The sequence below is a fragment of the Dipteris shenzhenensis genome, chromosome 11 (genome assembly GCF_047967505.1).
Source record: "Dipteris shenzhenensis isolate YYH24624 ecotype China chromosome 11, Dip_SZ_1.0, whole genome shotgun sequence".
Classification (NCBI taxonomy): domain Eukaryota; kingdom Viridiplantae; phylum Streptophyta; class Polypodiopsida; order Gleicheniales; family Dipteridaceae; genus Dipteris; species Dipteris shenzhenensis.
Window position 1 is genome coordinate 45,984,751 of NC_141606.1, and position 27,937 is coordinate 46,012,687.

General features: G+C 39.2%; 1 protein-coding gene across 1 annotated transcript; it reads left to right on the top strand.

Annotated features, from left to right (window-relative positions):
• Positions 1 to 13,653: 13,653 nt before the first annotated feature.
• On the top strand, positions 13,654 to 21,394 carry LOC147897081 (protein BROTHER of FT and TFL 1-like). Its single transcript, XM_087381210.1, has 4 exons — positions 13,654 to 14,014; positions 14,184 to 14,293; positions 15,119 to 15,228; positions 21,301 to 21,394. The coding sequence occupies exons 1-4, from the start codon at positions 13,654 to 13,656 to the stop codon at positions 21,392 to 21,394; spliced, it is 675 nt and encodes a 224-aa protein (XP_087237336.1).
• Positions 21,395 to 27,937: the final 6,543 nt, after the last annotated feature.

The following is a 27,937-nucleotide window of genomic DNA, read 5'->3' on the forward strand; positions in this document are numbered from 1 at the left end:
ACTGCAAGTCTCCCCATGCTTATGAGACATAGCTCTAGTATGGTCCCTTGCCCAACCCTCTCATAGGTTGCAACACCTCCCACACCCCTCACTCCACCCCTTACTCTAGCTCTACTACTCCCACTCCGTGCTCAGGCTCCACTACTCCCTCCACCATGCATCCTTTAGACTATGTTTTACCCGAGGACCTCCTTGTGAACAACATTGGGGAAGTAGTAGAGGACGACGATGAGAGGAGGGTCATAAACTACATAAGGAGGTTGATGTGAGCATGCATTTCCGCAAGGATATATGAAAACTTTGGAATCAATAGGACCAAAGAGCCAAGGATGCCATCATAGATGCCCTACAACAATAATTTCCCAACCCTCCCAGGTATGAGTTTGAGCGAGGTGCCACGCTTATGCACATGGGAGAGCTCCTAAGGTCGTGTAGATATGAGTTGAGGGAAGATGTTAAGAAAGGTAAGAACAAGTTAGGGTGAGCAGACCCAAAAGATTGGAAGAAGGAGAAGAAGGACTTCAAGGGGAACCTAGATGTGTTTGCAACTCAATGGAAGGTGGCGAGGAGACACCTCAAGATCATAGGTGCTAGCACCTCAAGAGCTGTGGCAGACTAGCCACTGACGCATGGGTGGTAAGCGTATATTTATCTTCTACTGTATGTTTAGTCATTTAAATGTTTTATCATTCATATCTAACTCCTTGAATTTGGATCCATAGTTCTATGATTGGTAGGCCTATCAAGTATAGAAGGGTGCACAACATTGGAGCTAAACCTTGGTATAAGGAGATGGAGGAACAAGGATATAGAATCGATTGGCAAAAGGTGGCGGAGCATCATGTGAGTATACCCTAATCCTCATCATTGTGTCATTTGAGTATCATCATTGTCTTACAATCGACGCTCTTATCTTATTTCCTAACTTGTTTCGTTCTTAGGGAGGAAACCTCGACCCATTTGGAGATCCAAACTTGGAGATGGAATCTCAAGCCAAAAAGGAGAAGCTCATAGAAGAGGAGGGCGAGGGTTTAGGCCTATGTAGAGAGGCTGTAGAGACGAGGAGGGCAGGAAGGATGAGGAGAGTTTGGAGGAGGAGGAGCAATAGTAGGATAGGACATTTTGTTATTTTGTATTTCGAAACTTTTGCCATTTTGTAGCGCATTACTTCGGCATATTTGCCATTTTCAACTTTGGCACTTTTGACATTTTGTAGACCTTTTTTGTAACATTGTAACATGAACTTTTAGACCTCTTTTGTAACATTTTATCATGATTCTAATGAAAAAATCATGTGCAACAAGATGCGACTGAAAGAAACTCCCATCCTACCCCACAAATGTTTTTTAAATCATGTTAAAGCGTGGGTATATACTGACACCTATATGACACTATACTATCAGTATATGACACTATAGTGTCGGTACACATGAATTCCCATATCGACACCCATACTAACACTGAGAACATTCACTTAACAACACCCATACTGATGATGATATTGATGCTTTCTTTGCAACATACACACTAATGGAGATTCCATTAATTTTTACTTGTTAAAAGAAAAATATTTGTATTTAGCATCAGTATCAGCATCAAAAAGCAACCCATCTTGTAGTGAATGATTAAAAAAAAAAATTGGTGGCATAGCTCACATTGCAGCTTGTTGATTTTTGATTTTCAAGCCAATCGCTGTTTTCTTGTTCATGCAATGGTAGGCTTTCATGACATGATGATACAGTAAGTGTACAATTAATGTGTTGTTAATTCCATATTATATATCCCATGGAATGCACATGATAGCTCTATTATATGTTATCATGGGCAGGTCTCCAACAAAGCTGAAAACTACTATTGAAGTAGTCACATAGCATTAGGAAGGTGACCTACGAGAGGATAGATTTATAAGATGCAAAATATTGGAGTGCAAAGATGGACACAGTTATGGGTGGAGTGTGTGTTATGACTGCATATTTCTCCTCAAGTACACTTTTTCTCTAAACTCACATTCATCATCACTTGCATCATATACAAAGATGGGTCTACATGCACTGTCATCATATACAAAGATGGCTCTACATGCACTTATAGATAAAGAATGTTTAAAAGCTAATTGCTAATATTAGGGAGCATTGTGGAATTCAAGTAGAGGAGATTTAGTCTACACTCAAAGCATCACAGCCTCCAAAGGAAGGGTCATAGGAGATTATCCATAGAAAAATTTACCCTTGTGGAGAATGCAGCCAATGGCCCTCGTCCAAACTGGCCAACCAAATACATTCAATGTAAATACAACTATTTGATATTTTCATGACGCTATTTCATGTGCTCTTCTTTCAAATTATATGAAATGTGTCATGATGTTTGTTTTTTTATTATATTAAATGTCTAAGGAGCATTTTCTCATGATGTTTACTCAATGTGTTTTTTTAAATTACATCGATGTCTCATGATATTTTTTTAAATTTTTATAAAGAGGTCTTAATGTATATAATTACACTAACACTGTGCAAGTGAAAAATAGTATCTCAATAGTATCTTATCACTAATATCATGCTATCCATGTTTCCTACCCAAATTACCAGATGGCAGAGTCACAAAATCTAGTCAAACTCATCCTATTCCCATAGGTGATTCATACTCCAAAGTAATTATAATGGTTCTCTTGCATCTTTGTGTAATTCTTGCTCTAAAATGCCAGATTCATAACTAATGTTGATTGATGTGTTGCATAAATATCTGAGACTCCCCATGAGCCATTTATACATAGAATCATCCCTTAATAGAGAAGAAACTTCCACCCATGAGAGCTTTGTAGCAACCACCTTGATAGGACTAGTGCCCATTTCTTTGCATTCATACATTTCAAATGCTTCTAGAATCTCTCTAGCAAATGCCTCTATTATCTTTTTAGAATTTCTTTACATTTCAAATGCCTCTAGAATCTCTCTAGCAAGATTTTTCTATGCCATGAAGATGTAATTGGCTCTTGCCAAAACCTCTATTCCTATATAGACCAAGTTTAGCATCTTTTCTTCCATACATCTCCTACATCTGAGAGATCGTGTATTCATGTATCCCTATGATGATGAGGTTTTCCACATAAAGGAATATTACCACATACTAGCTTTAATTAATAAAGCTAGCAACACATGACCCAGGGGGGGGCATTATGTAAAAACTCCATATAGCACGTGCGATCAAGAGGTATTTAAAAAAATCCTACCCATGGAATTTTAGAACCTATATACACCCCTTCTGTGAATTTTGAGATGATTGAAGTATCCCTTATGTATGAAACTTTTTGGTTTTTAAATTTAAAAAATCCTTTTGCATGTATGTATATTTTGTGTAACTCCATAAAAATATAAAACCCCTTCCATTCACAGGTGCTATCCTACATATTTTTTAGTAACCCCCTCAGATGCATTACTAATCCTTGCCTGTACTATGTTTACATTTTAGCTTAGATGCATCATTGTTGTACTAGTGGTAATAATAAATATGGTTGACATAATATCAGATGTCCTTGATCAGTTGGTTCACACTTTGTTTGAAAACCCCAAGAATTGAGCTTTTCTCCTCCGGTCCACAAATTTGCTACTATGTCAAAACACCCGGCAACATGGACATATCTCATGCCATTCCACATGCACTTTGATCCTCCATGTAAATATTAGGGGTAATGATTTTGTTATTGATGATGGACAAAGATTAGCATTTTTTGGAAACAAAGCCCAACAATACATGAATAAGGGTTTGTTTGCACAAGCTTGTGAGTTCTCTACTCGATAACATGGAAATAATCATCATTATGACTAGGTTTTTCTCACATGAGCTTGCGAGTTCTCTATTTGATAACATAGAAGTAATCATCACTATGACATTTGAGATATTATGATCTAGACTATAATCACATGAATGATGGTGTTAACATCCTTTCGTTTTGCATTCACTATGGTCATTTCTTTTGATTATTTATCTCTCTTGCTATCAAGAACATGCATTAAAAAAGAGAGAGCTGGTCAAGTATAATCATAAGTTTAAAGGATTTAAGTCTAAATGTGTTGCAAAATTCTAACCCTAATATTCAATCAATGAATAAAAAGCTCTTCCCCTTTAATAGGGAACCCAATGAAAATTATAAAAAGTGAGACAAAACATGTTGTAAAATAAGAACGTTGTGAAACAAAGGACACAAGTGCATACGCAACATTTGTGTCCATACGCAACATATTGGGAGAGGTGGCACGCTGGCTCTCTAGTTATTTATACTATGAGAGAGCATGCCGTGCTCTCATTAGCCTTTAATTTTAGCTCTACTTTTATCTCTTCTTGGTGCTCCTTTTTGTCTTAACCATATATTCTACTTTACTTAGTTTAAGTTTTAAAAGCTTAGCAACAATGGTTTGCTCATATTACCCTTTTGTTGACAGCGATTGTGTTTGAATGAATACCTACAGAGAAAAGGAAACACATTTTTAGTGAATTAGTTTACTTATTCTTTGAGGGAAAAGATTGGTTTCTCAACAACATAAGTTATTTATTATACTATGGTGGCTCAATAGCATGGGGATGTCTTTAGTTCAACCAATGTACTTCTTCCCCATGTATGAGATAAAGAAGTCAACAATACCGAGGGTTGGACATGGACTTTTCATCCATAAGAGCGTCAAGGAAAAACAAGATTTAATCTTAAACAATGGTCCCAAGTACGATTATGATATTTGGAAAATGCAAAGTACGATGTGCAAAATGCAAAGTGCTATGTTATGTATCCCAAACTCAAATCGCTACATACTATATGCAAAATGCTATGTCCTTGGTATTTCTATGTTTCCATCTTTCCTCTTCCTCTTACTCCCTTTGTCCTTTCCTCTCATTCCTTGTCCTCTCTTTCCTCTCTTTCTTTCTCTTTTCCTATATTTTCCTCCCTTTCCCTATATTTTTCTCTCTTTCTTTCTCTTTTCCTTTCTTTTTACATTATATGCGATGAGTGATTTATTTTTTACATTCTTGGTTTGTAATGTGTTTTATATGCTCCTACTTGCTTGTTGTTTTCCACCAGATTAATGGACCACCCAAATCCCCAATAGTCTTCCCTAAACCCTCTCCCTCTCCCTCATGTTGCCACCATATGGCATTTGGAGTCCCTGCTATCTCATGTCATAGAGAAAATTAAACACAACAAAGAATGGGTGAAGTTTAATGTGGAAGTGCATGGACGTCAATGTGATCGAGATAGATCTTCAAGGGAGGAGCATTTCTTGTGGGTTACAAGATCCAACATGAGTACCCACTGGAAGATTTAGAGAAATCGGTTTGAGCCCAAAATTGATAAATTGGATACCGTGAAGGAGATAATGGATTGTGTTGAGATCTTCTTGGACCATGGATACATCATCTAAGAAGAGTAAAAGTATATAGAACATGATGTGCAAGCCAAGTGACCCTTCTATCCATGAGGAGGAGAGTGACGATATGAGTGATAGTAATGTAGACTAGTAGTAAATGTTTTTCTTTAACATATTAATGACAATGTCTCTTTTGGAGACCAATTTTTTTTCGAGATCTAGATAGTACATGATAATGTCTTTTATGGAGACCAATTTTGTTTATCAATATGAATTTTGTTTAATGCATATGGTTTCTACTTTTATCTTTATTGCATATTGTTGAGCCGGATGGCATGCTTGTGTTTGTGTTTGTGTTTGTCTAGTCCCATTAAATTAGCCATGTCGTCACGTCACACGTTCGGAGGGTGGACTCCCATTGGTTATGGGACTCCTTGTAGTAGGAGGAGAGATCATGAACTCTATGGTCTAGAGGACTTCGTTCCTTCTGAGAGGCCGAATCCTCAGGGGCCGACCCCTTGAGGGACTCCTTTGTTTGGAGCCCATGGCTTCATCGGGATTCCTAACAAGCTTGTCATAGCCATGAGCGACACGGATGTAGAGAGATTCTTTTCTCATCTCTCCTCCTAGAGGACCTCCATTGTTCCCTCTCCTGCACCCCTTGGGGGTAGATCAGGGGTAGCCATCCCCTCTTGCCCCTTCCAAGGGATCATCAATCGAGCGTCACTATCATAGGTCCAAAAAGAGTAGCAACGGTCAAGGTTTTTGTGTTGGCACAAGAGATGTAGATGAGTATGCACACTCCTCGCACTGCAAGTCTCCCCATGCTTATGAGACATAGCTCTAGTATGGTCCCTTGCCCAATCCTCTCATAGGTTGCAACACCTCCCACACCCCTCACTCCACCCCTTACTCTAGCTCTACTACTCCCACTCCGTGCTCAGGCTCCACTACTCCCTCCACCATGCATCCTTTAGACTATGTTTTACTCGAGGACCTCCTTGTGAACAACATTGGGGAAGTAGTAGAGGATGACGATGAGAGGAGGGTCATAAACTACATAAGGAGGTTGATGTGAGCATGCACTTCCGCAAGGATATATGAAAACTTTGGAATCAATAGGACCAAAGAGCCAAGGATGCCATCATAGATGCCCTACAATGATAATTTCCCAACCCTCCCAGGTATGAGTTTGAGCGAGGTGCCATGCTTATGCACATGGGAGAGCTCCTGAGGTCATGTAGATATGAGTTGAGGGAAGATGTTAAGAAAGGTAAGAACAAGTTAGGGTGAGCAGACCCAAAAGATTGGAAGAAGGAGAAGAAGGAATTCAAGGGGAACCTAGATGTGTTTGCAACTCAATGGAAGGTGGCGAGGAGACACCTCAAGATCATAGGTGCTTAGCACCTCAAGAGCTGTGGTAGACTAGCCAATGACGCATGGGTGGTAAGCGTATATTTATCTTCTACTATATGTTTAGTCATTTAAATGTTTTATCATTCATATCTAACTCCTTGAATTTGGATCCATAGTTCTATGATTGGTAGGCCTACCAAGTATAGAAGGGTGCACAAAATTGGAGCTAAACCTTGGTATAAGGAGATGGAGGAACAAGGATATAGAATCGATTGGCAAAAGGTGGTGGAGCATCATGTGAGTATACCCTAATCCTCATCATTGTGTCATTTGAGTATCATCATTGTATTACAATCGATGCTCTTATCTTATTTCCTAACTTGTTTCGTTCTTAGGGAGGAAACTTTGACCGATTTGGAGATCCAGACTTGGAGATGGAATCTCAAGCAAAAAAGGAGAAGCTCATAGAAGAGGAGGGCGAGGGTTTAGGCCTATGTAGAGAGGCTGTAGAGACGAGGAGGGCAGGAAGGATGAGGAGAGTTTGGAGGAGGAGGAGCAATAGTAGGATAGGACATTTTGTTATTTTGTATTTCGAAACTTTTGCCATTTTGTAGCGCATTACTTCGGCATATTTGCCATTTTCAACTTTAGCACTTTTGACATTTTGTAGACCTTTTTTGTAACATTGTAACATGAACTTTTAGACCTCTTTTGTAACATTTTATCATGATTCTAATGAAAAAATCATGTGCAACAAGATGCGACTGAAAGAAACTCCCATCCTACCCCACAAATGTTTTTTAAATCATGTTAAAGCGTGGGTATATACTGACACCTATATGACACTATACTATCAGTATATGACACTATAGTGTCGGTACACACGAATTCCCATATCGACACCCATACTAACACTGAGAACATTCACTTAACAACACCCATACCGATGATGATATAGATGCTTTCTTTGCAACATACACACCAATGGAGATTCCGTTAATTTTTACTTGTTAAAAGAAAAATATTTGTATTTAGCATCAGTATCAACATCGAAAACCAACCCGTCTTGTAGTGAATGATTTAAAAAAAAAATTGGTGGCATAGCTCACATTGTAGCTTGTTGATTTTTGATTTTCAAGCCAATCGTTGTTTTCTTGTTCATGCAATGGTAGGCTTTCATGACACGATGATACAGTAAGTGTACAATTAATGTGTTGTTAATTCCATATTATATATCCCATGGAATGCACATGATAGCTCTATTATATGTTATCATGGGCAGGTCTCCAACAAGCTGAAAACTACTATTGAAGTAGTCACATAGCTGTAGGAAGGTGACCTACTAGAGAGAATAGATTTATAAGATGCAAAATATTGGAGCTCAAAGATGGACATAGTTATGGGTGGAGTGTGTGTTATGACTGCATATTTCTCCTCAACTACACTTTTTCTCTAAACTCACATTCATCATCACTGTCATCATATACAAATATGCGTCTACATGCACTGTCATCATATACAAAGATGGCTCTACATGCACTTATAGATAAAGAATGTTTAAAAGCTAATTGCTAATATTAGGGAGCATTGTGGAATTCAAGTAGAGGAGATTTAGTCTACACTCAAAGCATCACAGCCTCCAAAGGAAGGGTCATAGGAGATTATCCATAGAAAAATTTACCCTTGTGGAGAATGCAACCAATGGCCCTCGTCCAAACTGGCCAACCAAATACATTCAATGTAAATACAACTATTTGATATTTTCATGATGCTATTTCATGTGCTCTTCTTTCAAATTATATGAAATGTGTCATGATGTTTGTTTTTTTATTATATTAAATGTCTAAGGAGCATTTTCTCATGATGTTTACTCAATGTGTTTTTTTAAATTACATCGATGTCTCATGATATTTTTTTAAATTTGTATAAAGAGGTCTCAATGCATGTAATTACACTAACTCTGTGCAAGTGAAAAATAGTATCTCAATAGTATCTTATCACTAATATCATGCTATCCATGTCTCCTACCCAAATTACCAGATGGCAGAGTCACAAAATCTAGTCAAACTCATCCTATTCCCATAGGTGATTCATACTCCAAAGTAATTATAATGGTTCTCTTGCATCTTTGTGTAATTCTTGCTCTAAAATGCCAGATTCATAACTAATGTTGATTGATGTGTTGCATAAATATCTGAGACTCCCCATGAGCCGTTTATACATAGAATCATCCCTTAACAGAGAATAAACTTCCACCCATGAGAGCTTTGTAGCAACCACCTTGATAGGACTGGTGCCCAGTTCTTTGCATTCATACATTTCAAATGCCTCTAGAATCTCTCTAGCAAATGCCTCTAGTATCTCTCTAGAATTTCTTTACATTTCAAATGCCTCTAGAATCTCTCTAGCAAGATTTTTCTATGCCATGAAGTTGTAATTGGCTCTTGCCAAAACCTCAATTCCTATATAGACCAAGTTTAGCATCTTTTCTTCCATACATCTACTACATCTAAGAGATCTTGTATTCATGGATCCCTATGACGATAAGGTTGTCCACATAAAGGAATATTACCACATACTAGCTTTCATTAATAAAGCTAGCAACACATGACCCAGGGGGGGGCATTATGTAAAAACTCCATCTAGCACGTGCGATCAAGAGGTATTTAAAAAACTCCTACCCATGGAATTTTATAACCTATATACACCCCTTCTGTGAATTTTGAGATGATTGAAGTATCCCTTATGTATGAAACTTTTTGGTTTTTAAATTAAAAAAATCCTTTTGCATGTATGTATATTTTGTGTAGCTCCATAAAAATATAAAACCCCTTCCATTCACAGGTGCTATCTTACATATTTTTTAGTAACCCCCCCGGATGCATTACTAATCCTTGCTTGTACTGTGTTTAATTTTAGCTCAGATGCATCATTGTTGTACTAGTGGTAATAATAAATATGGTTGACATAATATCAGATGTCCTTGATCAGTTGGTTCACACTTTGTTTGAAAACCCCAAGAATTGAGCTTTTCTCCTCCGGTCCACAAGTTTGCTACTATGTCAAAACACCCGGCAACATGCACATATCTCATGCCATTCCACATGCACTTTGATCCTCCATGTAAATATTAGGGGTATGATTTTGTTATTGATGATGGACAAAGATTAGCATTTTTTGGAAACTAAAGCCCAACAATACATGAATAAGGGTTTGTTTGCACAAGCTTGTGAGTTCTCTACTTGATAACATGGAAATAATCATCATTATGACTAGGTTTTTCTCGCATGAGCTTGCGAGTTCTCTATTCGATAACATAGAAGTAATCATCACTATGACATTTAAGATATTATGATCTAGACTACAATCACATGAATGATGGTGTTAACATCCTTTCATTTTGCATTCACTATGGTCATTTTTTTTGATTATTTATCTCTCTTGCTATCAAGAACATGCATTAAAAAAGAGAGGGCTGGTCAAGTATAATCATAAGTTTAAAGGATTTAAGTCTAAATGTGTTGCAAAATTGTAACCCTAATATTCAATCAATGAATAAAAAGCTCTTCCCCTTTAATAGGGAACCCAATGAAAATTATAAAAAGTGAGACAAAACATGTTGTAAAATAAGAACGTTGTGAAACAAAGGACACAAGTCCATATGCAACATATTGGGAGAGGTGGCACGTTGGCTCTCTAGTTATTTATACTATGAGAGAGCATACCGTGCTCTCATTCGCCTTTAATTTTAGCTCTACTTTTATCTCTTCTTCGTGCTCCTTTTTGTCTTAACCATATATTCTACTTTACTTAGTTTAGGTTTAAAAAGCTTAGCAACAATGGTTTGCTCATATTACCCTTTTGTTGATAGCGATTGTGTTTGAATGAATACCTACAGAGAAAAGGAAACACATTTTTAGTGAATTAGTTTACTTATTCTTTGAGGGAAAAGATTGGTTTCTCAACAACATAAGTTATTTATTATACTATGGTGGCTCAATAGCATGGGGATGTCTTTAGTTCAGCCAATGTACTTCTTCCCCATGTATGAGATAAAGAAGTCAATAATACCTAGGGTTGGACATGGACTTTTCATCCATAAGAGCATCAAGGAAAAACAAGATTTAATGGTAAACAATGGTCCCAAGTACGATTATGATATTTGGAGATACCTCACTAGGTTTTTCTTAAGGATAAAGACTTATGGCATGTTTGAAGATCCATTGGTTGAGCCTTGGATAGAACTTGTGAAATGTATTGTTGGAAATGTATCGTATAGTAATGTCATTGGCTATATAAATAGTTTATAAATGTATTACAAAGAAAGAACAAATGTTATATATGTATGCATATGTCACTATGTTACCGCAGTGGGCTCAAAGGTCACAAATAGATTTTCATGTTGATGGCCACCCTATTGAATAAACCATAAAGAAAATTTCCTCTGGAGATGACCTACTTTGTGAGTATGAACTCTAATATGACATTTTATATGATTATGTTGAATGTTATTATCAATGAGATACAAGTGGTGTACAAAATGTAGCTGCCGAATTGGCTATATGTTGAATAATTTATGTCAATTTGCTAATATTTAGCATAGGAAAAGCTCTCATGCCAAGAAATTTAGATAGACGTGGTAATTAACAGTACATGTCTTTGGAATTTACAAGCGCTCTCTTGTGATGGAGTGTGTCCTTATGTATATAGTTTGAAAGGTGGCTTTGAACACCACATTTATTTGATGGATATCAAAGCCCTACAGAGGCCCTACAATAATTCTATTGCACAAGTTGATATTGCAGACCACTAGAAAATAAAAACATCTACATTTGATATTAATTTACTCCAATGAATCCTCGTTATGTAAAATGTCTTTGGCTTTTATTTGGTTGCATAGTTTGATAGAAGTTTGATATGGAAACAACAACCATCTTTGACTCATATTCAATCATCATTAACCAAAACCAACAAATGCTTTGGCCCTTGGGCTAAAGCTTTGTTTATGCAAAGATTGGTCACTAAGTCTTTGATGATTGATGCTATTACGTAAGCTCCCGATGGCCAACATAAGCAAGGTCATTGCCAAGATTCTAGGCATTGGGTAAAATGTTTCACTACTAAAATAGCATAGATGGTCTATTAATTTCCTTAACATAATTAGTACTTGGGTCCTCGGTGGAGCCAATCTTTCACTCAAAAACATCATATTTCACTCTAGAGGTGGCTATATTGAGTTTCGTGGGAATTGGGAAATTCGATAATATGGTTTTGCATGAAAATGTTATAGATAGCGGGTTTTTTAAGTACTACCCCACGAGTTTCCCTTTGCCTCTCTAGTATTCCCAAGCCCTTTCATCACCCTCTAAGTTTCCCCCTTTTGCCATTTAAAATTACCCTCACCCTCTTCCCTCCCCCATTCTTTGTCTCCTCTTCCTCTCCCTAGTCCCCCAATCCATATCCCTTTCCTTGTTGCCCTCTCCATTTCCTCTTTCCCTCCTCCATTTCCCTCTCTCTCCTTTTTCTATTCCATCTATCTCTCTTCCCACCCTCTAAAAATTCCCTTTTTCCTTCTCGACTTCCGTCTTTTTCTAGGCTCCCCCTTCTTGGCTACCTACCCCTCTTCATCTCGCATCTTCTCTTTTGTTTTCTCCCAGTCCACTCTCCCTTGGCCTCTCCCTTTTCCCTCTAAAATCCTCTTTCATTCTTGGCTCCCCTTTCTTAATCGTGTTAACCCCTTGTTTTTCTTCCTCGCAAATGTAAGCCTCCTTGTTAGTTTGCAATATTCGGTCTTCCTCCTAACTTCTAGTTCCTCCTTATTGCCAGCTTTCTTGTTGATCTAAACTTATCTTCCTTCTTGGTTATTGATAATCTCCTCGTTGATGACCTACAATTCTCCTTATTTTTGATTACTTCATAGCATTTCATTTGCATGACAAAGTCTACAAAAAATATTTGAGAATGCCTTTAAATATCAAAACCACCAATAGTCAAAATAAGACATTTTCCTAGGCAGATATCGCATTGACTATCCTTTTAGCATAGTCCAAATCTTATAGTCAAAGAAAATGTCATCAAAACCCGTCTTGGATTTGTTGTGCCATACACAAGTTATAACATCCTCTTCAATGATTACTAGGTTCAGATAAACGAGGAGATATGTTAGGTTGTTTTTAATAGCATCAAGAAGATAGCTTGGTAGAAAATATGTGTCCAAGCACCTATTAATTGACGTAATGGTTGTGTCCCTCGAGGACGAGGCCTTCCCCCAAGTCCAACATCAAAATTAGGATGCATGAAAAGGCCAAAGAAGACATCACATAAAAGAGGTGGGTGCTTTGCATGCATGCGTGTGTGTACACCGAAAACGCACACTTTTAGATTCAGTGATAGCTGATGGGCGTTTGATAGTGCTTCAGTCCAAACCCCTCGTACTGCATATATGGTTGATAGTGCTTTCTTCGTCTGCTGTTTTTTGTAGCTGATGGTAGTATTAATATTCCGACCACATCGCTCAGTCCAAACCCCTCGTGCTGTTTGTTGTAGCTGATGGGCGATTGATAGTGCTTTCTTGGTCTAGTATGGTTGTTCTGTCCATATCGTAGCTAGCTAGCATCTTATTTGTCATCGGCAAACCACGTTAATTGGAAGCTCTGCTGGAGCGATCTGTGTCGACTTGTCCATCCCAATCCTGACCGAAGGGCCTCAAATGCATAGTTGGCTTAAAAACGCGTATGCCTTAAAACGCGTGAAGATTGACTTGGAACGGTCCCCCTGCGGATTGGCAGTTAGCCATTCACGAACGTTTATAAAGACGGGAGCTCTTTTGTGAAGCTGAGTTTCTTCTCTCCACTCGCTATTATTGGCAGAACTCTTACCGTTCTTTGTAGAGACTCTTCACGTACGTTTAATTTTGAAGCACCTATACCTCCATCGACCCTCCATGGCTGCTTACTTCCTGCACTGCGTTCTTCTCCTCCTCGCGTTTCCAAAGGTCTACGATGCTACCGCACTCCTTGACTCTACCATTCCTCCTTGGCTTGATGCGTATGGCGAGACTCCCAACATCACCTTGACAGTGTCTTTTGCGGGCACTACAGTTGAAGAGACTGGGCAGCTGCTATCCCTCAATCAGACCCAAATAACGCCACGCGTGCAAATCTCTGGTCCAGATGCCGAACCCGGAGCTGGTTATACATTTATCATTGTGGATCCAGATGCGTTCAATCCTAATACTCCTATCCTTAAAAGCGTCGTACATTACATCGTTTCCAATATTCCGGGCTCAACTCTGCTATCCCAAGGTGAAGCAAAGAACGTACATTCTCCGATCAAATCTCTCTTATTTATGTGATTCTATGTTTACAACTACGGCTTTCACCTTAACCTCGACTCTGAGAAGTGGAGGGCCATAATTAACGACGTCTTCTCACGCTTGACTCATCGTAAGTGATGTTGGCCCATCCATGACAGATGTGGCGAAAACAGGAACTGTAATATTGCACTATGTGGCGCCCCGGAAGCCATTGCGGTCTCTATCTCCTTATGGAACTCACCGTTATTACAATCTTCTCTTCAAACAGGTTTCATTACACGACCCTGGCCTACTTTCTTAGTATAGTTCATTGTTAATGTCTCCCCGTATGCGTTCTTAGAGCGGGGCCGCACGGAATGGATATTTGGAATATATCAAACGGATGTAATGAGCGGTGTGCCACTAATAGCCTTTTAGAGGGGTATGCATTCTTAGAGCACGGCCACATGGAATGGATGTTTGGATGTCAAAAGGATCTCCTTAGGAGTGTGCCATTAATAGCATATTCAAAGCCTCTTCAACAAATCACATGACTCACACCAGATCGAGGAAGAGTGTGGTATCCGAGGATAGAGGTTAGATGGGCATAGAGTAGAAGAAGATGCCACATCAATACAAACGCATGCGTGAATGTTCAACACATGATAGTTTTTTTCCAAAATCCACCCCAATGTTCACGATGTATGTATGGAGGTCAAATGGAGGGAGGAGGGGGGGGCATTCATTTCAGCAGTCTGCATTCCCTTAACACTTTGATTTCCCTAGTCTATCTCCCAATTCTTCCTCCATTTGGGGGGGGCATTCATTTCAGCAGTCTGCATTCCCTAGTCTGATGTCAACACTTTGATTTCCCTAGTCTACCTCCCGATCCTTCCTCCATTCATTGATGCATGTAGCAACACCTCCAAGCCTCATTCCAATTTCATAGTATGTTGTCAGCACTTCTATCTACCTCCCCAGTCTTCCTCCATTCGTCAATGCATGCAGCAACACCTCCTCCAAGTGTCCATTCCACCTCCAAGCAATAATGCATTTGGCTACACTCTTCGTTCTCTGATTGTAAACTAACGTTTCTATTTCATTTCTATGACAGGAACATCGATATGAGCTAATCAAGAACATAACTACCTCATTTCCCAATTTGTTCAGCACCAGGAATTTCACACACTATTACAACTTGGGTTATCCTGTGGCAGGATTAGTATTTACTATCAACCTCGATGCCTAGGCAAGGAAACGTCTATATCATGTGCGTTCAAGGCTTCTTTTCTAAATCCCTATGTAACCTATTTCTAGCATTTCCTTGTATCCCCTCTATAAATATTGGGAAAATTTATAAATCCCATTATGTAATTATATTTATTTTCCTACAGGAATTTTAAAAGTCCTTATGTGAGTCATACACTACTACTTTTGGAGTCACTTTAGGTAGGATGAGATATTTAGAATGCAAGATGTCTACATCACCTGCATTATTTGAATCTACACACAAAAAATTGAGGCACCGATTGCAATAATGGGCACTGCCTAAGTTCAAGCTGGGTTTTTGTCTTGATGATGCCATTAGGCAAGAGAAACAAAGAATAAAGACATTTTTGAAAAATTAAGAGGAACAAATATCAAACAAGACAAATCATGTGTGCCATACACCAAGAGCAAAGAATTGTGCAAAGTCACTTGAAACACGCAAAGAGCTCCTGAGAAACAACCTTTTAAAAAAAAAATACATGAAAGATTGGGAGCTTTCATAAATGTTGTATATCTTTCAAATTTTTACAAAACCATACGTATGGGTGTTTTAGCTAGGAGAAGGGATGATAGATTAGCCAATTTTACAAAGCATTCGATGAAAATATATAATATTTATTTCTTGCCAAATACAAACATCTAGATCTTTCTTATGTCAAAGATTGGAAACTTGTTTAAATGATGTATATTTGAGACTTATTAATTTCTTCCATGTCTTTATTGTTAGAGAAGAGGAAACTAAAACACCATGCTTTCAGCCACATTCACGATTGGCCTTGCCACGTTTTCCATGTCTTGATTGTTCGAGAAGAAAAGGATGAAAATATCATTCTGCTTTGCCACATTTATAGAAGACCTTTCCATTTTTTTCCTTCCATGAAAACCCTTACTAAGACATATCAAACCATGGTATTAAAACCATAGAGGCTACATTCATACAAGATCTTGTTGTACACCTGATGCCAAAATAGCATTTTCAAACTTGCTTTATGGCATTCATATAAACAAAAGTACCCAGGCAGTTGCAAATCATCCACTTATGTGATTCAAGGTCCTATGAAATTGTAATTTAAAAAATCCATCAAGACAAATCAAACTAAACTCAACGCATTGTAATTATAGTAATAAATGGAGAATAAATGTAGCTTTTCTCATATTAGGAAGACTACAAAGAAGCTCCAAAGAAGAAGCCCCTACCAAGTGAATTTAATGCCCCTTTACAAAGTCATTGAATACATTCCAATCATTCTCATATAAAGTATACTTATTGCTATTACACTCATAGGTGAGGTTTGCCAATGCAATTACACTCTCAATATTTATCATGTCAAGGTCTGTAAGGTCATATGTGAAGCATCTTGAACCTTTTGCCTTTTGATACCACCCAAGCTGGACTTCTACTCCAAAAGGTCTATCTAAGAGGTTGAACCCTCTCTTATATTCCACATAGCCCCCACCAACCTTTCTCCTTATTTTTTGAACTCATCTAAGGTACCATAAAGCTTGTGCTTTCTTTTTTTGCAAAGATCTTGGATTTCATTTCCTTTTGATTTTCCTTGTTTTGTCTTCTTCTTGAAAGAATATGGCACAATCAAAACCTATTCCAAATAGGTTCTCATTTGATGTAGCAAGAGGTATATCTTCCTTAGAGTAGTATACTCCTTGGAGAACCCTTGTGAGTCTATCTTTAGAGAGTGTGGGATTTCCATTAAGTTAGCTTACCAATGTGGACTTGAAGAGAGTTTTACCATCAATGGTAACAACTGGGCTCATTGCTTCTTGTTCATCAAGGAGAGAATCCACCACATGTCTGATTTCACTTATGGAGGCATCGTTGTCTATCATCTATTTTTGACACATGATCTACTTGTTGGTGTTCTTCTTCAAAATCAGATTCTTGTGAATATGCATCTGTGAATCCATTTGACCAAGGTTCTATCCACCACTTCATATTCTCACCCTTTGGCTTCATATGCAAACTTTCACACCTTTCTTGAGCACTTTTCAATCCCTTCTTCAATGCTTCGATGATTTTATTTCATCAGTTGACACACACTCATAGTCTCCTAGATTAGCTTCAGGCATGTTCTCTTTGAGATTCAATTCTCTCCAAACACGTTCTTGCTTCTTATGTACCTTGGTAAATAGAGGACTATCCTCTTTGCATTCAAAGTGTGCAAGCCTATTCATACTACCTACACTATGTAGCATATCCATCAAGTCATAAGCGTGTTCTTGTCCCACCATGCTTCCAATCTTGTTGAAGGACACCTTAGGCCTAAACAAGATTCTCTAAAGTACTTGATTAATAGGACCACAAAATGGCATGAGAGTTGCACATCTAAGAAAGCTTCCCTAGTTATATGAAGTTTCTATTCAACGTATAGTTGGCATGATGAACAATCCAAGACCTCAAAATTTGAAAGAAAAAAGAGACTTTGCCCACAAGATAGACTCGATCCACAAGATTCAAATGTGGAGATAAGAAGATGTCGATGTAGTCTCCAGCAATTTCAAGATAAGCTTGTGTTCCTAGCATGCAGCTCCTCTCTTTTCTATGAATTCTGTTGTTTGCCAATTCTCCCAAGCACCATTGCACTTGTCTACTGCATATTCTTTGAGCTCCAACCCAATTTCGGCGGTCATCTCGCCTAATGTCTCCCTCCCTTAGCATATGCTTGTCAATAGAAAAAGCACCATACAAAATAATGACATGATTTAAGGTGATCCATACATTGCCAATAGCCAATTGATGCTTAGGCTTGTCAAGGACATTGACTAACTTTTATCCATTATGTACAAAATCTTGATCATGTAGCCCAAAAACTCAATTTTCTAAAAGTTTTGATGAGAGAAGCCATCCATCCCATTTTATCCCAAATCTACTACCTCTTTTATCTAGATAATCAGAGATCATCAATGTTCTTTGTCGACTATCACCATGTCCAATAATTGGACCAACCATGGTCTTTAGCTTCTCATTCCATAAGTTTAAAATAGCATCCCATTGCTTGCAAACAAAACTTACATCAAATCGGCCACAAGTGCAATGAAGTGCGAGAACCAAGGGTGCAAGCGCATCATGCAATGGATTGACAAGAAAAACTCTTGCACATCCACTAATGACAATTTTGAAATGCATCAATGATCTAATCAATTACTTTTTGTCCTTCTCCCACTTTGATCATGCATTATATCCATCAAAACCTACAAGCATGTCATCCTTTGGATTCCACATATAAGAAATAATAAGCACAAGTCTGTAAGCTCATATGCAATCCTCTTGCATTTAAAAACAAGATTTAGATTATGAAAATAATTTAGAGAAAAAGGAGGTTACCTTATCTGCTTCCTTATTGCGGTTTCATCTTCCACTATGATGAAGGGAATCCTTGACTTAATTCCATGCTTTTCTTTTTCTTTTTCATAAATAATTTCAGCGATTGCATCAAAAATATATCCATGTATACCAGGTACAAACTGAGTAGAAATTCTTTGCCCTCGCTTTGTCATTGATAAAGAACGTCCACTGAGGTCGGAACTCAAAAAGTCATGTAACCTTGGGCCTCCCCACATCTTTGAAACCTTAAATATTTCTTTTATGTTCTCACTATATCTTCGTCCTACACTTGACTTGATTATGTTTGTGGCAATATCTTGTAGAAAGTCCCATAAGAAAACTTTACCACCAAACTTTTCCAATCTATGGGCTTCGATTATATTGTTACAAAATCCTTTTACATCCTTTTGATTGAGAGAATCTATGCTAGCTTCTCTTAAAGTGCAGACTCTTACTAAAAGAATGGCAACCTGAGACTTTGTCCACCATAGTTGCTAAGAAAGGTCTCTTACTCGCCTTTTAGCAAAAAGAGTTGCATTTCTAAGCTCACTCTTTGTAAGATAATCTAGCCTTCTTCCACAACCAGTACCCCTATCTCCTCTCTTGTTCTCAACCTTCTCTTCTCTGTACAATCTCATTCTAAAGTCAACAAGGTTAACTATCCCCTTGCAATGGTGGCATGTAAAGACTTTAAATGGTTGCCCATCTTGTGAAATGTGTATGCAACTTATGTGATGAAATAATACATCCACATGAATGTCAGTACCTCCATTAATTAATGTCGCCTTAACATGACGCTCTATTAACCAATACTTCCCACCACATTGATCATTTGAGAAAGGCTTTATCTTGACATACTTGTTACCTACTTTGACCTCATGGCTCTAAAGACCCCAACATAGCAAGTAAAAATTTACAAAATAAGTTTCATTTTCTCTATTAAAACTTGAATCAATAGAGAAAGCACTCGTACTTGGCCTTCTAGTTTTCATTGAAACCAAAAAGTTGCTAAGAGATCTTTGCTTTGGATCATGCTCCTTATCCTTTCGAAGATGCCCTTGCAAGCCAGTGAGTGCTACCTTTAGATCTTTTCTCATGAGCGACTTGATATGAGAGTTTGACTTTGTGTGCTCATTGAGAACCGTGTACAAATAAGATCTTGGAGGACATAAACGCAGCCACGCATCATCATATTTGCATCACACCTTCACCAAGATTTTGTCCTTAAAATCATGTATTGTAGCTTCAACAACCGCAAAATCCCAACCTATTGAAACAATAGGAGATGAGTAAGAGACCCAATGTAAGAAGATGGCATATACTACTTGGGGAATAAAGGAACAAATAATACGTTCATTTGTTTGACATAAAAGAATTAATCTTCTCTATCGCATCTTCTGTCTCTCTTTTGTCATCCTTTGTCAGTTAATTCACTAATTTGACACAATCATTTCCTTTAGCTTTGATCTAACTCTATCATATTCATGTTGCCAAAGTTCAACAATACTTGGGCTCAGTAATCTACTAGAAAGCTTTGAAGACATGTTCTCTTGGGCATCAAGATTTATGTCATTAGCTGGTTGAATGCAATGCCTTTTACATGGATAAGTAGTTTCCTCTATGTAGCATGGACTTCTCTTGATGTGCATTAAGAGTTGATCATTGATTGTCCATCATTCCTCTTGCCGTTTGGTTATTGTATATTCATCCTCAACAAACTCAAAGGGTTCCAATAGAAGCTCATCACCTTCAATTTGTTCATGAACATGAGAGAATGTGGGATGACCTGTGTCTCTTGTCACCCTAACAACACCTAATTTCTCCTTCCTATAATCACATTCAATCACTTGAATCTTGAAAAAAGATGCCATGATAGGAGACCGATGTACTTCAAAATAAAATGAGAACCTTGATTATAACCTCCCCTCCACCTATCTGTGCATGACCTACAAAATTTAGATTGTCAATTTGTGCATGACATGTGAGTTTAAATTTAATCATTATAATACAAATTCATGTGCATGACTCATGGGTTTGAGTTTAACCATAATAAGCACAAACTCTTCCCAAATTAATACACAATTCTAATACACAAATATAAAATTTTGGGAAAAAATAAAAAGTACAATCTAAGACACTTTACACTTTATTAAATTCAAATACTATAAACACATATACTAGTATTCAAAATGCAAGAAGTTGTAGCACGAAGATAAAAATTTGTGAATTTTAAAAAATATTATTATAATACTTTATTCAATTCAAATAGTAAAGATGCATATACTAGTATTCAAAATGCATTGAAAGAGTAATATTATAGTTTATAAACATAATTGTCCAAGAACTGAGTAATCAGCTCTTTGTCGGCATTTTCTTTATTTATCTGCATAGCCTCTGCCTATTGTACCTAATCAGACTCTGCCATTCTTTATAATCAAATCGGATTAATAAAACTGAGGCATCATCACAAGTGTAGGCCACAAATAGGCATGGGGTTGAGTGTTAAATCTTGCTAGTCGATTATTCATCTCGGCCAATGTCATTCTATTTTGTTTTTCCACAAACATATAGTTAGTTGCATTGAAATAAATCTGCCGTAACTTGCCACTCCATGCTGAAAACATGCATTAAAAAATCAAGTATTGAGCGAGAATCTAAAATATATTCATATTTTAAATAATCAATGAACACAAAGTTAATTACAATAAAGAACACAACAAACTCCATTCTTATGAAATTTGCATCATGCTTACATGGGCCTACCATTTGAGTGTGTGTTAGACACAAGATTCTCAACATTGGAAGAATATTTCAAATAATATCCAATGGATGATGACACACAACTGATTAAAGATAAGATTCAACTTGGAATCCCTATACATGAGCAACTTTCAAAGACCCCATGGAGAGGCATGAATCAAAGACACAAATATCATCGGCTCTAGCATTATTACCTCGGATGTATGAGTAGGAATCAGGGAGACATTGAGCATTCATTTCATGCATTTGGAGGTGGCTGTAGCATGCAAAATGATTTCTAATAATGAACGTCTATTCCTATAGCTTAGAGTGATGATTGATGCTATCCAGCGAGTGAAGAACCTCATCATAGTCTTTCCCAAAATATCCCCATCAAAACAATACCTGGCAACAATAGTCGATATGGCACCTGCCATCAGATGCTTAGTAATGTTTTGCAAATTCTTTGTACTGGAATTGCTACCATTCTGGGCTTTTCATGGATCATGCAGTTCTCGATCTTCCTCTAGATCACCCACCGTTGCAACCCCTAAGGATCTGGAACTTAATGTGCTTCCTTTGACTATCCTTCGATTCTGTCTGTCATTTCGTGAACTGTCCACATTCTGTTCCGAGGACCATCTCGAACTGTTAGAAGCAGATGTTGGATCAAATCATGTCGCCAATTTATGGAGCGCACCTGCCCTCGTATGCCCTTTAGGAAGCCTGAATGTATTCTTCATCTCTCTATCTCTTTTCGCTTTATCAAGGGCAGACCTGTGATCGTCACGATCCTGATGTGTGCCGTATTCTTTTCGAGACCTCTGTATCATAGCCCACACTCAAGTTATACTGAAAATTACGCTTCTCACGGAATCGTTTGACTGCTGAGATAAGACACAGTTGAAGAATCAATGCGACAACATGAAAGTGGCATGGGAGTCACGACTTACCCACAACAGCCGTCTTGCACGAGTGATGAGAGGGATGCCTACCTGAGGCAAAGCGTGATTGCTGGTGGATGCTACGTGAAAATAAGGATTTGGAATTATCATGGCATGCCATCGAAATTGCAACGAAGCAAACTAGAGGTGGTGCTAAATGCATGAAGACGTGCTAAATAATCAAAGGTGGTGCACTTTCTCCCATATACCTCACGGATCTTCAGCACCAGCAGATGGTGATCGATGAAGGCGAAGGCTGCAGTCGCTCAGATGCTCCTGATAGGCAGGAAGTGGGAGGGAGAAATGCTTCAGGATGGGTCACAGATTTTTGATCTCGGAGCTATGTCGAAGACCAAGATTCTCCATTCCAGCAGCATCACTCAACGTTCCATCGACCTGCAATCTCCAACGACACCCAACGAGCAGGCAACGACACCCAATGTACTACAAGCTCTGTTGAAGCATCTATGGTAGATGAATCATTGTGTCTACGGGATGAGATACGCCATGAGATACTGGTGCATGCAATACTCACGGGAAGCTCTCAAGCACACACATAGCAAGGTGAAGCATGGGCCGAGGTGAAGCTCTCAAACACACACTCGGGGGGAGAGAGAGAGAGACTACATACGAGAATGAGGGTGTTGCTTTAGCAACAGGGGATCATGGAGGATAGCGGAGAAGGAGATGGCGAGGAAGAGGGAGGAGTATTAGGAGGGGTTTCAAAAGTGGAGGTCCATTAAAGGGCCATTAAATTTCATTAGGCAGGTAGCATTGTGACATAAAAGGGAAATCTGGCCTCTCATGAAGCCACGTGTTATTATTTCACGTTTATTTTTAGATTTTGTCTTTGTTTTCTAAGGGACAAGAAAATTTTCCAAACGGTGTCTTCGTCGTAACTATTCGCTTGCCCATGGTTCCTTCTTTTCCTTATCATGATCGTCATTGTTCCACACATCTGAGGACCTGCTTTCCCTTATCTGCTTCTACTTTTGAGCTGATTGACCGTTGGTTTTTGCATCCCGTGCGCGATCGCATCATCATAGAGCTGCACCAGGAGATCGAGATCTGCTACCTTACTTTCTTGTTCACACTGGCTTACGTCAAAGGCAAAGGATTCTGCTCGCCTCCTTGACGTTCTTGTTGTAAGCTGCTCTCCATCGTTGCATATATTGTTTCTGTTTATTAGGTTTCCTTGGCAATGATCGAAAGATCATCGTTCCATAGTGTGTCTCGCTATTCCCCTGTTGAGTCCACAGGCTGTTTCATTTCCTTTGTTAAGTATGCATTGGAGGTCACCCAAATCCTCCTAAACGCCTAAAGCAGTTTCCAGTGCAGGACTTGCCTGCATTTCTTCTATCATTGGCACATGAGCTTGCAAACAATGACAAATCTTCTGAGAGTGATGCACGAGAGGTACACTCCTCTAGCAATGTATCTTCGAGTGTATCCTGGAGGAGGATACAAGATGGGCACCGTTCATTCTCTCGCTAGAGCAAGACGGTGATGTTGCCAGGCAATCGATCAGGATTCCTATTGCCAAGCCATTGGACAACTAAAGAATCTCTCATTGCAGGTGCGATAGAAAGAAAGGAGGGATAACAAAAAGGAAGCATTTCAGGGTTTGGGATGTGCGAGGGCAATCCCTCCATCCCCTCCATTGTTTCTCCTCCCTCCCCTCCCCCCATTGCCCTCCCCCCTCTCCCTTCCTTCCAGCTTTATCCAACGACCTCTCTCACTCCCCATTTGCTCTAACATAGCTCCTGCACCCTGCAGAACCATGTCCATCCCTCCTTTTTTGCCTTCTGGAACAGTCCCCACCATCACCCGCCTCCCTTTTTGCAGTTTTTGAACAGCTCCCCTTGTAGCGAGTTATCAATTCCTCGCAGCCTCAAACAGTCTCTTCCAGGGCATTGCTTCATTGGTCGGTCCATTTTTGTGGGAGATTTTGATCACATGGATTCAGCTTGCATGCCAGCGAGGATGTGCATGGCCGAGCAATGTGGATTCGCAATAACTATGGCTACCATTTCTACTCATGTAGTCCTATTCCTTCCGATCTTTGAGGTCCATTTGCAATGCTTGGGCCTTTGTCTTGCGGCATGGCATGCATGAATTTGTTTCCAGGTGAGTATGAGTATTTTGACTCATTTCAGTGATGGATTTGCATTTTTAGTGTGGCTTTGCATCTCAATAGCCATGATATTCCAACACAAAATGCTCTTGGGTAGTGTGCACAAGGTCAAGGTGGGGGAGGGCTAGGTAGCTAGGATGGAGGTCTTGTTCTGTAATAAGATCTGTGTAAATCTGGAGTCAAGATACTGTTAGATTTGAGGGCCTACTGAATGAGTAACTCTATGTAGAAAGGGATGGCACTTTGGAGGCAGGTATATCTTGCCACTTGTTTATTTATCAATGTAGTGGAATGCTTTTGCAGTATATGTTGGCCTGGGGTTCGAAATAGGGAGAAAAGAGACTGGAGTTAATAACCAGCCAGACAGCTAGAGTAGGTAAGCGTTGGCTTTGTAGGCAGCATGAAGGCTGCAATGCTAATGTCCGTCATCAAAGAAGCCACCCCCGATGTAATCCAATTGATTTTGACATACGGGTGCCTGGACCAAACTTGAAGGGTGCCTTTGATAAATCCTAACTACCCTTCCAAGGGAGAAGATTAAACACATTCTTGGAGGAGGGGGCTGGCAGCTCACATTGGCTCATTGAGAGGGAGTGTTTGATCATATGGATCAACCCCCGAGTCCCCACATGTAAGCCCACATATGTGCATTGTGGAGAGCACTATGGCATAACATAGGATGCCATGTTTGCACTATACTAATTACCTTCTTGTATTTGATTGGGCCCTCTGTATAGGGCGTAACAGTCCATGTAGGACTGCTATGGAGCTTCCCTTCATTGGGGCTGCTCATTGGCCTGTTTGGAGAGGTCAAGGTTGGGATTAAACCTAACATATAGCCCTATATATGGGCAAAGGAGTTGGGATAGCACAGTTTAGCAAAGGTGTGCTGGATATGGGCCATTCATAGGCTAGAAAGGAGGGATTGGTCAACCAATCAAAGGGCAGTTTGTGCATTGCATATACTGGTCATCGACAAACTAGTTTAGTCTGTGGGGTCACAGTAATGATAGTAGCAGGTATCTTCACTCAGTTTGCTCAGTTTATGAAGCCATCTAGGGTTATAAGTAGGCCAAGATGGAGCTTACTTGTGACAATTTTGTCCTTGACCAATCCACACCTTTGTGGAGCATGGTCATGCATTTTGGTTTGCCTATCTTGCTCTAGATATTCTTTGGTCTATATTATGTACTTGTGTGCACATGCTTAAGGGCCTGTGGAAGTTAACATTTTGCTGTGAGGATAGTGAGATGCGCTGCCCTATTCTCCGATAGAACGCTAGCCCACCTAATCCTATTCTACAATAGGAGGCCAACCCATTCTTATCGCAATGACTAGCATGACAACACATCACATAAATGCACATCTGTAATGATCAATGATGATTTATTTCATTGTAATTAAGATGAGTGATGACATGATAATATAATGTGTGGTTTACATTGCATATAGTAAGTGTAGAGACTATTTCTGTTGTCCCTATGCATGCTTTTATCTAGCACATCTTTTTGTTAGTCGAATGATTGCCATATATTGTTTGAAAAGTGTTAAGCATAATGGGGATCTAGCTTCTCATAGTTAAAACCCTATAGTGGGAAACTTTTCCAAACTCTACCAAAGCTCAGGTACATTGGATGACATATGCGCAAGTAAACTTGAAGCAAAAATCCAGATTTGAAGAACTATGTATATCATACCAGACAGCCAAAATACCATCTAGTAAACTGCATCAAAATGGGTCAGTCTATGTACAAAAGCTGCACTCTCTTGTGTTGTAACATATCTTCACTTTTCCCATGGACATTTCTTCCATTTATGTTATTTTTCAGCTAATTTATTTATGGTACATGCTGTGCAAGTGTAGCGGCATCCGCTGTCCTCATGGTGTGGGCTGTGAGTGCACGTCTGTATCCATATCATGGTCCTATCTGTGAACCTTTCTAGTATGTACTTGGTTGCTACACATTGCTGTCTACTTCATTCTGTGCATGGAATTATTACCTTCTTGTGTGCACATAATGGGTAGCTTCTAGATTAAGGTGTGATCTTGTGGATTCTTTTTCTTTTTGCTGTCGCAAGCAAGGCCCATTCACTGTTAATCTCTAACACCCAGCCCCTCCCTAGTCGGGTGCAACAAGTTGGCCAACCAGCCTACATAGTGGCCGACCCACGCATCTACTCATGGGGCACACATCCCTATATGAAGGGCACACACAACCCTTTATGAGGGCCTAGTATCAACCCTCCTTGATCAAAGATCTTGGAGGCCAAGGATGGGCCTACTAAATACACTGCTCAATGATTGTGCCTGACATCAAGAAATGAAATCGAGAATCCATTGTTTGAAAGAAGACAGCCTCTCTCTAATGGATTCCCAAAATGTCAGTTTATAAACCATGCCTCAACCATGGCCCCAGAGATTCCTGTCGTTGATTATTTTTTAAACAATACAAACTTTGTCCATGAAGGGCAGAGGATAACCTAGGCAGTTTCACCTATTGGTCAGTGTAAATGGACCGATATAAGCATGGATTTTAGCTCTTGGGTTTGCACACAAGCAACTAACATGAACTTATCAAATGATTCCAAGCTTTGCACCTGATTGGTAGCTATCACTGCCACCAACAAGCCAGCAATCCTCCTGATGGATCCAAAAAGTCAGCTAGCAATGCATCTTGCCGTGTGCTGCTAGAAGGTTAGAGTATACGTCATAGCATTGTAACGACCTTACCCTTGCATTGGCACAATCCCAGTGTTGAGACAAGGTCTTGGCCTCCTATTGCTATAGGATGCCAAGGTCCTTCGCAATCTGGCAACACCTATCAAGGTGAAATCTGCCAGGTCATACGACTGTAACACAGACTTCATCATCACCCACTAGACACCATAATTGAGCCCATTCAATTGCCCGATCAATCAAGAACGTGGGCAACACTAGAATTTTAGTCTTGTCTTCTGCCATTTCGGACAAAGTCGCCATGACGGAGTGAAGAGGAAGCTGTACTAAAAGATAAGATGAATGGGATAGAAGGTGTTCTATATCCCAAACTCAAATTGCTACATACTATATACAAAGTGATAAATGAAAATTGCTATATCCCAAATTCAAATAGCTACAAATGTTTGGCTTAAGTTCCCCGTCCTTTGAGTTATAATCACTATCACTTTCTTGGCTAAAGAGATCCGGTGATAGAACGTTTAGGAGCCACTCTTGTCTGCACCTTTTGGCTAGCTCACCTTCCTCCACTAGCACGAGTCCTCCATCGGTTTCAGTCTGCACAGTGGGGGAGCTCCAATCTGTGCATTGAGTGTTCTTGATCTCTTCTAGTTGATGTAGCTTCGAGTAGTCAAGTAGCTCTTGTGTGCCAAGTTGCTCCTAAAGGTACTTGTGCTTGAAAACCTTGTAGAGGCAGCTTGATGATTCAGAGTTTCAATTGGCATTAGCTTGATGTTCTTCTAGCTTGTCCTTGTTGGTTCGATGGCCATGCTATTGATGCTTGCAATTTG